Source organism: Acanthaster planci, linkage group LG06 (genome assembly GCF_054643075.1).
Source record: "Acanthaster planci isolate LZ-2023a linkage group LG06, COTS_SCS, whole genome shotgun sequence".
Classification (NCBI taxonomy): Eukaryota; Metazoa; Echinodermata; class Asteroidea; order Valvatida; family Acanthasteridae; genus Acanthaster; species Acanthaster planci.
The window spans coordinates 1,279,453-1,292,904 of NC_141782.1; the positions used below are offsets into that span (position 1 = coordinate 1,279,453).

The 13,452-nt window shown below is 44.4% G+C and overlaps 1 protein-coding gene across 1 annotated transcript; it reads right to left on the reverse strand.

Annotated features, from left to right (window-relative positions):
• Window positions 1-220: 220 nt before the first annotated feature.
• On the reverse strand, window positions 221-12,722 carry bop1 (BOP1 ribosomal biogenesis factor). The gene is made up of 13 exons (XM_022226717.2): window positions 12,579-12,722; window positions 9,472-9,723; window positions 8,643-8,852; window positions 8,310-8,461; window positions 7,900-8,119; window positions 6,724-6,948; window positions 5,505-5,666; window positions 4,606-4,756; window positions 3,748-4,064; window positions 2,871-3,056; window positions 2,548-2,650; window positions 1,561-1,753; window positions 221-972 (listed from the first exon to the last, which is right to left on the reverse strand). Exons 1-13 carry the CDS (start codon window positions 12,645-12,647, stop codon window positions 819-821), a joined length of 2,394 nt encoding a protein of 797 aa, XP_022082409.2. The 5' UTR covers window positions 12,648-12,722; the 3' UTR covers window positions 221-818.
• Window positions 12,723-13,452: the final 730 nt, after the last annotated feature.

A 13,452-nucleotide genomic window follows, 5' to 3' on the forward strand; every position in this document is an offset into this window, starting at 1 on the left:
AAATTTGAAGATTGACCTGCCAAAAAATTGGAGACAGAAATCATACATCTGTTTATGTTCCAAGAGATTTCTATCACTTATTTTTTTCCTGATGTATTTCACTACAAAGTGCATCAGACGTTCGGAATGTAGCCACTGGAATTTACATTCTAATACGAACAACATAATCGATAAATCTACCAACCAAAACTTCAAAGACAAAAATTATGGAAACACCAAGTGAAAACATGTATATTACAGAATTTATTCAGTGCTATGTATATTCTCAATATACATCAGACATCCTAACATCCCATCTTCAACCCCCCCATCAACCCTTCCCCGTCCCCGCCCCTCCCTAATTTCCCCCACATACCCTTACATGTGGATTTTTATTACAAATAAAAAAAATGAGTGAATCAGTCAAAATCCCACTCAACAGGGCCACGATCAATATGACGGATGAGATAAAAGTTGAAAATTTTCCCGATCATTTGCCACACAGACATTCTCATTGGCTACGACCTGCTCACGTGACCGTGATGACATACCGTCTTTAAGGTCTAGTCTGCCTGCACCGTGGCACCGTGAGTTAACAAAGATATTATTCAATTCAACATAATTTTTCTAAAAAGGTTTCAAAATGTGAGAAAGATGGTTCTCTTTGGAAAAAAATAAGCAGTAATTTCAATGTTCCCCAAATAAAGAGTCCAACAATGAATATTGATGATCAGTGTTTGAGCCAGCAAAAAAAAACTGTGCACAACTATGCAAAACAGCGCCCTCTTTTGTTCACATCCACGGTGCCAGTCGAAGACCGTGGTTCGTCTTCTGAAGCCTCATGTGAACAGTCGCACTGTGCCGTCGGCTCCGCTGGAGAACAGCCACGGTTGCGAGGGGTGGAACTCGCATGCCAGCACGCCAAGACTGTTGGTGACCTCGTGGCCTCGGAGTATCTTGACGGGGACGATCTGGGCATTCTGGAGAAGGTCACTGCGGCCAGAGACAAAGATCATCGGCTTTTAGGATTATTCATTCACGAAGCGAAAACAGTCTAATACAGTCCAAATATCTCTCGACAAGTTTTTCAGCCTCCTTCAAAACTGATCGATAAACTAAAAATGGTTGGTAATAGACAACAGAGGCTTTGCATGGCAGCCATCTTACAGGACAGCTTCTGTTCCACAGGGTACGCACTAAGGAGGGCTCCCCGTCAAACAGCAGGACTGGCCAGCAAGATGGCTACCACGCAAAGCCTTTATACAAAAGATCATACACCAGCAACATATTTAGTGGAGGCAACAGCCCGAACCTTTCCTCCTTAAAATTTGTCCACTCAAACAACCAACGTATGCGAACCGCAAAACATCCCGAGTAACTTTTGTTCAACACTGTCACGTACTGTCACAAGTTATCACTTCAGATGACAACAGTCCCATCCCTTTAAGAAGAATCTCTGAGCAGCAAAAGTTTAGAAGTCCACTATTTTGCTCAGGTTCCAGAACCGGGATATACAAACAGACACATGCAGTGTGAGTAAAAATGCGTCATTTTGTGACGTAATCTGAACAGCTGACTCACTTGTACACCTGACCGTGACAAACGATGACCAGCCCGTCATCCCCAGACGAGGCAAAGAGCGGGTAGCGTCTGTGGTAGCACACGTGCCGTATGGCCTGCCGGTGGTGACGCAGCGTCTTGTAGGGCTTGACGGACAGGTCCATGTCGAACCAGCTCAGCCGGCAGTCGTAGCTGCCCACCAATACATTGTCCCCTGTGGAATGAACAGGCCAAGCTCAATTAAGTGACCGTCCGTGAACCAACAGTCCGTGCTGACTGGTAACCAATTCACAAAATATATACCCTGGGTGCCAGGCAAAATCGACCAATGCCCGACAACTGGTTCCATGGTCCACAACTTGGACTATAACTGATTTAGAAGCCTCTCGGCTCGGGCGTACTTGGTAAATGCAAGCAGGAATTCACAAAAGCTGAGTGTTTTTCAATTCTAGTGGACTTCAAGGCAAATCTGTCTTGATGTCAGATTCACTTTGCATTCAATTTCATGCACTAACCAGCAGTGACAAATAAATACATTCAGGCTGTCGATGTGCTTCAGTGCCATGAAAACCGGGCTAAAGTTCCACAAAACGTAGAGGTAAGACTCCAGACTCACTGCACCCAAGAGAAAGATTCTCAAGAAGTTGCAAACGAATTAATTACAAAACAAAACCATCCAGCGTGCAGGATTCAGAAAAATAAACACGCTACTTGTGAAGAGTGGGGCTCTACCAATGGGCATGCAATTTTCTTACAAAAATTCCCTTGAAAGACTTTTTTTGGCAAAGATTTTATTCTTGCTAGACAGAGAAAACGGGATGTGAAAATTGTTCGCCGTCCGCACCCAAGACGTGACCTGCCAGTCTAGACTGGTCTGCGCCGTCGTCCAAAGTCGTCTCGCTTCACTCTGCTGAGGTCGCCCGCACAATGCCTTCCCTTCTTCATTCACAAACGGACAGACCAAAAAGGCAGGCGGGCGGGCAACATAACACGTGATACTGGACTCACCTCCAGGGTGGATGGCGATGCTGGAGATCCACTTGGCAGTCGTCAGCAACTTCTTGGTGAGCTCTTGCTTGAGGAGATTGTAAACGCGCACAAAGCGCTGAGTCTGGAACAGACAGAATAGTCAAAAAAGGAAATCAGGATTATGGCTGTACGTATTCAGAGCCCCAATACTGTTCTTCTATTCAACCCTACAACCTTCTTCTCCGAATCCCCTTCCCCGCGACTACACAACGGCACGACTTCCTGAACTACTGCGTGATGATGAACACATTTCCATCTGCCATTGCAGCTCTTTCCACAAGCTGAGAGACGACTTCACTCACCGCGACAAAGAAGTAGGGTCTGGACGGATGGAAGGAGATGGTCTGGACCAGGCCCTTGCTCTTCTTGAAGGGCGTCTGCGATCGCCTCTTGGAGAGTTGATGGATCAGGACCGAGGAGTGGCCGCCGTCGGGGACCACCGTGCCGAAGTAATCCCCCTTGCCGTGCCAGGCAATCTGCTTTGTCGGCTGAAAATAAATTGTGAAGGACATGCAATCGTAAACACTTACAAGGAATTTGTGAATAGAAAGTTTAGTTCATAACGTCAAATGTTGACATCGTTTTAATGACCGACTACCCTTTTTTGAGACAGCTCACAAGCAACAGGGTGAATAATGACAAAGTGATGCTTCGCCGGAGTTCATTTGATTAGCTTGTAGCAGGACTCGTGACTGCACGGAGTGCGATGGACTTGTGATGGATGTACAAGGATGAGATGGCCATTTACACGCCTTGCCCTTGCTTGCATACCAGAGTTGAGAGGAGTACAGAAGTCATTGTATTTGGTATAAAAAGCCAAATTCGAGCTCATTATAATAACGACATTACAGAGTCTTTACGGTGAAAGGCATTGTCCAAATTACTTGGCTGCGGCATGACATTACACACAACTCTCTGGGGCTTGGCCGTAGCCACTACCATAGACTTTGCCTAATTTCAAGCCACAACAGAGTTAACGCAGACTCGGCCAATGGTTGAATAATGATGATGCTTAGATGGGAGTGACAGTGCAGTTCAGTACAAGAGCAGAAAAATTCTGTCAAGCTGCTTTTTGTGGACCGCGCAAGCGCCCCCGCGCAACTTTGATGGCTACTAACTACAGCGCCCTCTAGTGATTATGCACAGATTGACTGGATGCCATTCATCATTGTCTCCTACTTTGAAATGCTTGAGGCACAGTCGGAAACCCTTCTCTTTGGCCTCTTCGGGAGCCTCCGACCATTCCACCAGCGGCGACGTCTTCGCTTCTTCCGGTTCTTCGTAGGCCTCCAGCAGCCGATCCGTGTCCGACACGACCAGCTTGTCCCCGAGCCCGGGGTTGACCAGGTGGACTCTCTGCTCCACTGAGACGGCCACCAGGCACACGGCCGGGTTGGGGCACCAAGCAACGCACTTAACAGTCCCCTCCATGTCCAGTTTCTTCATGCAGCGGCCCGACGACACCTCCCAGAAACGAACCGTCTCATCGTCGGATCCTGCCAATCGGGCCAAAACAGTGCCAAGGACAACAACCAATAGAAAAACTGAATACTACAATAACAATACATTACATCACCCTGTTCTTTATTCATGACCCAATCTTTTGACCAATCAAAATGCAACTAAATGATGTAAACCAATGCCTGATCTCAATTTCTTATAGTTTCACCCCCCATATCAAAGAAATATCGCTCCTCGAAAAAGCTCAATGTGTGGTTGCCTTACACGCAGCCCTCACACATTCCAAGGAACTGGCCAACTGGCCATGATGACCATCAGATAGTTGGGCTCACTGACCACTTCACTTTCTTAGTACTTAAAGGGGCTTCCTGTTTATCTCTGTTCATAAACTTCCAACCTTCTGACAATCGTACATGAACAGGGTGCAACGTAATGTAATGAAATGTAACCGGGCGGGCCAACAAATGCACAATTATTTAAGAGAGATGCTCTTTCTAATATTTTGTCCCCGGTGCTCGCTGAAAATGGCCACTTCCCAACCGACATCTTTTTGTGACTACTGACACCACTCCTCACCTGACACTAGCCACTGGCCCGTGGGGTCGACACTGATTGTCCGCACGTAGCTCCGATGGCCCAGGTAGACCACGGCCTGGGTGGTTGGAAACGGTTGGAGGTCCTTGGGCTTGGGTAACTTGGGCAGGAGGTCCTCTGGTTGCACTTGAACCTGGACACGAGGACACGCGGACATGAGGAAATGAGGACATGGGGACATGAGTACGGTACCAGAAGTTCTCGGAGATGGACTAATGTAGAAGTGTGTCAGTACAGGGCAGCAGACTTACACATCTCACTGCAAGTGAGAAACAGATTAGAAACTAAGCCCTATTTGAAACAGGTGTTACTGTCTACCGATATACAGATTTTTTGATGGCACACTGACAATGAAAAATGGGTTCGTAGCCAAAAGACACCAAATCCACACATAGCTGTTGATTATGCGCAAGGCTCTGCTGGTTAACTTCCGAGTAATTGCAGAAGAAACACAGATAGTATGGACAGGCATAATTATCTTTGAAAGGAGGTTTGGAGTTGTCATTTGGCTACAAAGGTTGTCAGGTACATGGTCCTTCAGTTTCAAAACTAATTGGAAAAAAAAGTCACGAGCCTTTCCGAGCTTATATCAATATGATCGAGGAGTATCAAAATTCTAAAACCACCTGAATAATGTCAACACACATTCCTCAAGATGCACGTTCCTAGGAAATGAAGACAATTTCAATTACAGACTTCATGTTACAACTTCTGGAGTCAAGAGTTTTGAAGCAAAAAATCTGTGCATGCCAGAATGGTTTTAATTTCTTGACTGAAACAATATTTCCAACGTTCAACATCGACCTGTGACGCCTGTTCCAATTATCCCATTAGCAAAGACAAAACACGTCACATGACGCCTCCTATGACAGGTGACCTACCCTCATCTTCCGTTGCCGTGGGCACAGGTACAGATCCAAGCATCGCTCAAATCTCTCCCGTACGTAATCCCGGTAGGCCGGTACCTTCCGGAAGCAGTCAAAGGTTTGAGGTAGGAAGTCCATCTTCCGATCCTCGGGGTGGGCCTCTTTCCACTCCTTGATCTGAGGCAAAGATCGGAAGGGAACAATTAGTTCTTTTTTCTCTTTTTGACAACTGTGCACATACTTATCCTAACCCTGCGAACAAGCCCTCCTAACATGCTTGCCATGAGGCAACATTTAATGACCACTGGTATCTTTGACCGATGCAAAACAATTGCCTATCTTTTCCCACGTTTACAAGAATATTGTTCGTGTGTGCACAGACAGAATGCAGGTACACCATGGCAGAAATCTCTTTAGGGGAGGAGTTTGGATCTGAGAAGAGCTGGTAAGGAGGGTTAAGATCATTATTGCTACTGCTGCTGTGATTACTAGTCGAAGGTAATCGTACAGTCAGTTGCAAAATTTTAAGACCACCTTGAATATTATTGGTATTTCTGTCACTGGGCCTGCATTGCATTGTCTCACTGAATGATTACTTAACATGGTTTTACAGTGGTGCATAACATCAGTGTAGTGCTATGTACCCATTTGAATGAAATTGGTTGCAAAGGCAGGTCTTGTATGACATTTTGTCTGCAAGGCAGCATGGGTAAAAAAAGCCAGTCTAAGTAATCAGAAATAAGGGAGGGCACACTGAATATTAGACTGATAACATGTCTTATCATGGAAATGTAGTCAAATAGCTGAACCAAGATACTAAGGTTATGCACTGAAAATAAACATGAGTTGCCAGGATTGATTGGTTTCAGTTTGGTTTTCCTTCAGGTCAATGCATATTCTACGGGTGGTCCTAAACTGTTGCAAATGACTGTATAAAGTAAAATTATAAAAACGGCCGTGAACTGCTCAAAACTGTGACCTGAAACACACAACTCAGAAAGTTGGAGGCCTTGAAGTTTCAATCCGGGCAGAATCTTTCTCAGAGTCACACTGCGAGAGATTCTGCCAGGATCGTAACCGGCCCTCTATCCTTTTACACTTAAAGACAGAAATTTTTAGGCGAACGTTTTGCCAACGTTGGCTTGGCTGAGAAACTGTCAAATGTGGCTCAGAATGCTTCAAAAACCAGCGATCGGAGTGAGAAAAAAAAAATCGCCGCGAAATTATCTCCGACCTCCTCCTCTGTGGGCAGGTACTCCGGCGGAGGGCGGTACGACTCCTCGTGACCGGGCAGCCTCTCCTTGGGCGCGGCGATGTGCGCGTGGTGGCGCCTGGTCAGCTCGACCTGGGACTCGTTGCTCCAGATGTCGTAGAACTTTGGCCGGTCGTCTTCGTCTTTCTTTTTCTCCTGGCGGGGCTTCATCCATCCCATCCGAATGGAATGCAACATTTTGCTGACCTGGGGTCACAAATAATGGAATCAAATCACAAACTGTTCCAGCTACCGGGGATTTAACGCATCACCACAAACTGAATACGCTGTTTCATTTGGAAAGAATTCTTCAAATATCACACAACTCAAGCTCTGTTCTACGCACCCAGGAAGCTTCAGAAAACGAAATCCAGTACCAGAGAATTTTTTTTACTGTGTTCTATTTATTCGTATGTAAAGAACTGGAGAGGGCTGCATATGGCTCATTGGGCAGCAAAACTTCCGAGGGTCACAGGTTCCAATCTCATTCCTGTCAATTTATTTTGTTCCACCAAAATTTGAAGTCAAAACAAGCGGGGAATTCCTGAGCGTACCCTTGCATATCAATGGAAATTAAGTTCACATTTATGAAATCTGCATTCGCCTGACTCGCAATTCACTTGGTCTAAATTTTACATTTCTTTAACCCTCCTGCGCTGAAGTCACTCTTTGGGTCATTTGGTGAACACCTCAGAGAAGCACAGCTGTGTCGTGTTGTGCACTGCACCAACTGTCCCTCACAGGAATATCAGATTGCACTTTTGTGCTGCCCAACAACTGTGCTTCACTGTTTCATGTGCATCATGGTGCAGTAAACCAAATGTAGTGAAGAGGACTGCACAAAAGACCCTGGGTCATTTTGTGCTGGCAATCTACTGTGTACACACTGAATCTGTGCATGTTTGAGTTCCATATAGAAAATACATGCTCACCAGAAATTGTGGGCATTTGTGCACATTTGTGCTGTAAAACCAAAGGAGGGTTAATGTTTCAGTTAATTCTTCTGATGTGAATTGTTTTCTTTAGTTTAATCTTGTAACTACGACACTCTTTCACTGATCTGCAATTTTTATTCAGACCCAGGGCTTCATAAGTGGCTTGAACTGACCAGAAATTCTGACAACAATCATTTCTGAAAATTACCCAAGTCGAACCGACCTTTTCTTTCTCCAGCAGTGAGGGAATGAAACTGCGCTTGTGCTCTGGCCGCCGCGTCACTGGGTGAATCATCTTCTCCTGGGTGAAGAAATCGATCCAGGGCTCGTAGGGGTCAAAGGTTGTTTCGGGATAGCGGCCGTCCTGGATGCGCTGTATGAATGCCACGTCTTCGTCCGGCAAAACAATATCACGGCCGGTCATCTTGTCGTGCACTGTGCGCCTAAAGGGCCCAATGACACATTCTTTGTTCTTAACTTTTCAAAGACCTTTGAATCCCGTGTGAAGTAAGACTGGCCAGGCTTAAACAACCCGAATCCCACAAAATCCTAACAAATCCTCCCGCTGAATTCTAAAAGATTCTGGACAGTGAGGGTTAAGGGTTGCAAATGAAACAACCCAGTTCAACTAACCAATAGTCAGGATTGTCCATTTTCTCCAGGAATTCCTCCAGTTCGTCTCTCTTTGGAGGTCGTAGGATCTTCTGTCCCCTGACATCGTAGCCGATGTGGGGGTAATCGTCATACCACTCCATGGGTATGTTGCCAACCGTATTTCTGATGTCCTAAGGAGAGCCGGAAACATACGAATTTCAGTGGTTTGGAAATAAATGATGAAAATTCCAGCGGGCGTGGAGAGGACAGAGCATTGCAGTCGATTCATAAAGTGGCAACATACTGGATTCTGGGTGCCAGACAATCATGGCCACCGAGGGGCAAATGTTCAGCGCCCAGATTTACTCTCACCTCTTCATCTGAAGAGTCAAATTCGTACTCGTCGACCTCTTTGCCTGTGGAAGTCCCAGCACCTGACTCTCCCGAGTTGTCGTCTGCTGGGGTCAACTGTGAGGGCGCTGTTTCGTTGTCCAGCTTGACTGAGGACTGGAGGTGGGACCTTCGCGGTCGGAGTTGCCAGGTCAGTCTGGCAAGCTTCCCTCTGCTCTTGGGTTTGGAGGTCTGTTTAGACGATAGACTCAAATTTAAAGCACTGCATTGTGAGAACTTTGTTCCGTGCTTGATTTGACCATGAACTTCATTCTACAAACCACTTCACTATTTATCCTTACAATGCCCAACTGTTCACTGGATTGACAGCAGTGAACAGTCAACCATTCCGTCCTTTTTCCTGTCCACTTCTTTCATTTTAGGGGGGGGTGAAATCAAAGTTCCTACTGCATGTTGTCTCCAGTTGAATTTTGAGCGATTCCAAGCCAGTTAGAGGAGTGTTAGATCCCTTAGACATGAAATATCAGTCGAAAATGCAAGAAAAGGGAATCATCTATCCACCATGTTGGACAAACCGACACCTTAAAACAGTCCCAAATCCTCCGATTCCAATATGATTTTACATACACTCTAGGAGGTTACGATTAAAATGAAATGAGAGGACAAGGCATCTTTCTTAACGTGGCCTACTTCAAAGGCACCCAAATAAACCCCCTTTAAATCAATCTATTCAAATTCTCTGCTGAAGAATCAGCCGCCATCTGCCACTGCAGTCCATCTAGATCAGATATTCTGCCGATGAAGACAGTGGATTGAGTGGCAAAAAGGTATCCTCAGAGAGCACGCCTACCTCTTGCTCCGCCACATCTTCCTCATCATCCCCGTCTGAGCGATCCTCCTCTCCGACATCGTCACCACCATCACCTGCACTGTCACCATTCTCCTCCGAATCCTGACTCTCACCACTAGAGACGGCACCCTCCTCGCTGTCCGTCATCTCTTCCTCCAACTGCTCGTCATCGCTGTCCTCTTCCAAGTCACTGTCATCGCCGTCGCTGTCGTCATCGTCTTCATCCATGGGTACATCGACGAACAAGTCTTCCTGAAATGAACCAAGAGCCAAACAAAAAGGTGGTGGACGTTTACCTGTGTACAGATATCCATTTGCCTCTCTTGCCAGCACGGCACCTGAACAAGCACAGTGTTTCGGGGGGACTGAGACATTTTACTGCGGCAAATTTTGGTCTGGTTCCATGCTCTCTATAAGTTCATATTACTAGATGGAATTCTTACCTAGTGCAGTTTCAGACTTTTTCTTTTCTTAAAAATTCAAAATAAGTGAGGTATCCTGCAATTTAACAAATTTTTGATTTACATTTAAGAAAGATACTGGGATTTTTCGGGCAGAGACAATAATTGCGATATTCTGGTACGGTCCATCCGGGAATTAATCCCACAAATCGCCTGTCTCTGAGCCAACTCGACAACCACTCATGTCAGTCAGGTCCAAAAGCAACTAAAGCAAGTTGAATCAACACCGAGAGACCAAAGATTGCTTTCAAAAAGGGAAGCAAAGTCTTTTCTTTTTTAAATAACGAAAATTTTTCGTGGCTGTTTCAGCAGTGGACGTAAATCTGATTGGTCATTCTCGTCCTCATGGCCTAAATAAACTTCCCTTTTTGATACTTGGGGTGCATTTGCACGGTTACTCCTGTTAGTATTAACACGAGTGAGGATGCGTGCATTACTCCTGGGTCAGGAGTATACTCCTGCATGACGTGGAGTATACTCTCACTGATCCGTAGGGCGTAGTCCTGCTGTTCGTGTACTTCGAACACACCCTTAGGGTAAAGGCAAGGGTATTCGACCGCATAAGAAAAGTACGAAATTCAATCGATTGTGTAGTTTTTATATAGGCTACACGTATCATCATGATTGTACGGCTCGTTAATTTTCTCCTCCTGGTCAAAAACAGCAGCAAAGCATAATTTAACAAGGACTAGAATTAAGGGAAAGAATTCCATATACGAAGTTCACTTTTTAGGAGAAATTTTTGCTCCAGGACAGATTTAAAAAGGGGCGACATTTATTTTTGGGGGATAGAGATGTGAAAGGGGGTTCAGTAACTTAGGGGGACAGGTTTAAAAAGAAGGGGCCCCACGCAATAAAACGGCAAAAAAGTGAGTCCTTTTGCCGTTCTTTTTTTCCCTACTATATCCTCTACCGTTTCCTCTTTCCTTCACTATCCCGTCCTTTTATTTCTCCACAGTTTTCCTGTCATTAGTACAAGGATTATTACAGTTAGTATACACATTTAAGACATTTAATCCAAATTGTGTCGTAAAGGGGAAGCGAACCTGCAATGAAGAGAACTGTTAGGTATAGAAATACAGCAGTCTAACTGACCACGCCACACGAGCGCTTGTTGCCGGAGAAAGTCGATATGTTCCATATAAAGTTACGGTTGAATTAAGGAGAGGTCAAGATGAGGTCAAGATGAATATTTAAAAAAATTAAATATTTATGAAACTGAATATGTAATTATTCACGAATATTTGTATAAATTAGAATATTTAAATATTAATAAATGTGGCTATCCGTTGTTAATATAAGTAGGTTGTGCCAAAGGAAATCAACTAGGTAAGGTACATGTCTGAGCACAATTGACTGTATGACGTGAGTTATCTCCGTACGTCGTATTATGTAAACCAAGAGAGAAAGAACAAGTAGAAATGCAGTCGGCCGTACGAAAGAAGGAATTTCAGTCCAATGCTGTATAAGAACTCAGGCTAGGTGGAGTGTTGCTTCATCCATTAGCAATACATGCACTATGAGCGAGAATTGGAGTCTTACGCGCAATTGGTGACAGAGGTGACTATCCACACCATACAGTGGAAGCGACCAGTTTGGGTTCTACCTGGCCGAATACATGTGGCGCTGCCGACATGCCGGAGTAGACCACTTCAATCAAATCCTTAAGGATGTTCTTCTCCTGTACAAGCCTACCCTCACATTTTAGAGCGCAGATAGCCACACAATAATCTAAAGACAGGTTTCAGCTCCCTTTTCCCCTTCCCTCTCTATAAATATAGAAAAAAACTCCTCCAACTGACAAGCACTCTCTAAAAGACTGAAATTTGGCCCTTTTTTCCTTCTAAACAAATTGTCCAACTTACAAACTGTCTGTAAAAGAAATTGGGCCCATTTTTCCTTCTAACCAAATCCTCCAACTTAAAAATTGTCGCAAAACACGCACTATTTTCCCCCAAGTAAAAATTGTATATGTACATGTACAGTAGGGCACATTGCGCGGCACCTCGTGAACTGTGTAGATCCATCCAGACAGATGACGGCCCTCTGCACTCCTCGTGTTGCGGATTCATGCATAAAATTACCTCAATGCTTGTGGCAGCCCAACCCCTTCCGGATATGATTCGGTTCATGCGCACACGTCGTGCGCATTCGCCATGTTCTTCAGAAGCAAAGATGGCCGCCTGTCGATGTAAACCTGGTCCATGTGTAGCTCCAAAAGTGTGCCCAAAACTCCACATTTCTGTCCTATGATGTTCAGCTCTTCAATGCCTATTGGAATCGTCTTCATTCAGCGATCAAAGTAAGGATACTTTTGTAGTAATTACGCGATATTACAGTGGACTTCGTATATGGAATTCTTCCCGAATTAAGAATCCTACGCTGTAATTCTAAAGAGGAAAAAATGGAATTTTCGAAGAAGAAATTATGCTTAGCATGCAGAGGGGGGTCCACTTCTGCTGATTAACTCTGAACACTTTCTCGACGCGCGTGGTTATCGTTTCCTTCCTCCAACGCTCCGTGCACTGAGTAAGCGCTATCTTGTATCTTGTAACTTGTTAATCTGGACAAGGATGTTAATAGCCGACAAAAAAGCAGTCTGGGCACGTCATTCTTTACATAATGTTTGAGTTTGATTAATATTACCTCTTCCTTTCCAGTGCTTTCTATTTCTTTCGCGAAGTCGCTGCGTTTTCTCTTCAGAATTGTCGACATGCTTATCACGCTCTTGTTCCCACATTAAGAAAAAGCACACACGAAAACGAAACACGTTTTTCCAAGAGTAAGTTACCCTCTCGGCCCTATTGCATTCTTGACGAAACAGTGAATGTGTCGTCAGGGTACTTGACGAACCTCCCAACTTTGCTATAGAGGGCGCTATTTCAAATTGTTGGGTTCAAATACTATTACATGTAATACACGATAAATCTTTTTATATATACATGTACATGTACATGTAGATATACTATAGTGCTCTTAATTGTAAAAACTTAACCGTTAATATGTAGACATCTTTTCCAATCTACCTCTCTCAGTTAAAGAGTAAAATAATTGACAGTTACTTTAGAATGCGAGGAAAATGAGGATAGCGTTGGGATCAAGGTCAAAGATGTTATACATTTATTATGAGGAGAAAGAAAGGGGTAATTCCTTTGCTGACACTGTTGTGTTATTAGCTTTTTTGTACTCAGCAAACGAAGCGGAAAGTCAATTGGTGATGCAGAAGAGGAGTGGGTCTAAAATGACTGTGAAAGATATTAATTGAGAGGGACGTGTCGTTACATCACCTTGTGCTGCTTAGCACTTGGCTATTAAATGGCCATCTATCAATTAATTGGTTTGCAGTAATAGCCTATTTTTCAGATGATCAAAGCTATCTTTCTTGGCTTTCAAATTACTGCTTGCTGCTTCCCGCTCTATCGTTTATTTCTTTGCCAAGCAGAGCTTTTACGTTTTAGACATGCGTCATAAAATTTAATGGGTTAAAAGATCAGATGGGAATGCATGGTAGTTTTTCCCC

Bases quoted from the DNA above. Each gene is read 5' to 3' on its own strand.
- bop1 (XM_022226717.2), bottom strand. From the start codon at position 12,647: ATGTCGACAATTCTGAAGAGAAAACGCAGCGACTTCGCGAAAGAAATA. The intron at 6,949-7,899 runs GTCGGTTCGACT...TTGTGACCCCAG, and splicing joins CACTGCTGGAGAAAGAAAAG to GTCAGCAAAATGTTGCATTC. The intron at 4,065-4,605 runs GTGAGGAGTGGT...CCCGATTGGCAG, and splicing joins GGGCCAGTGGCTAGTGTCAG to GATCCGACGATGAGACGGTT.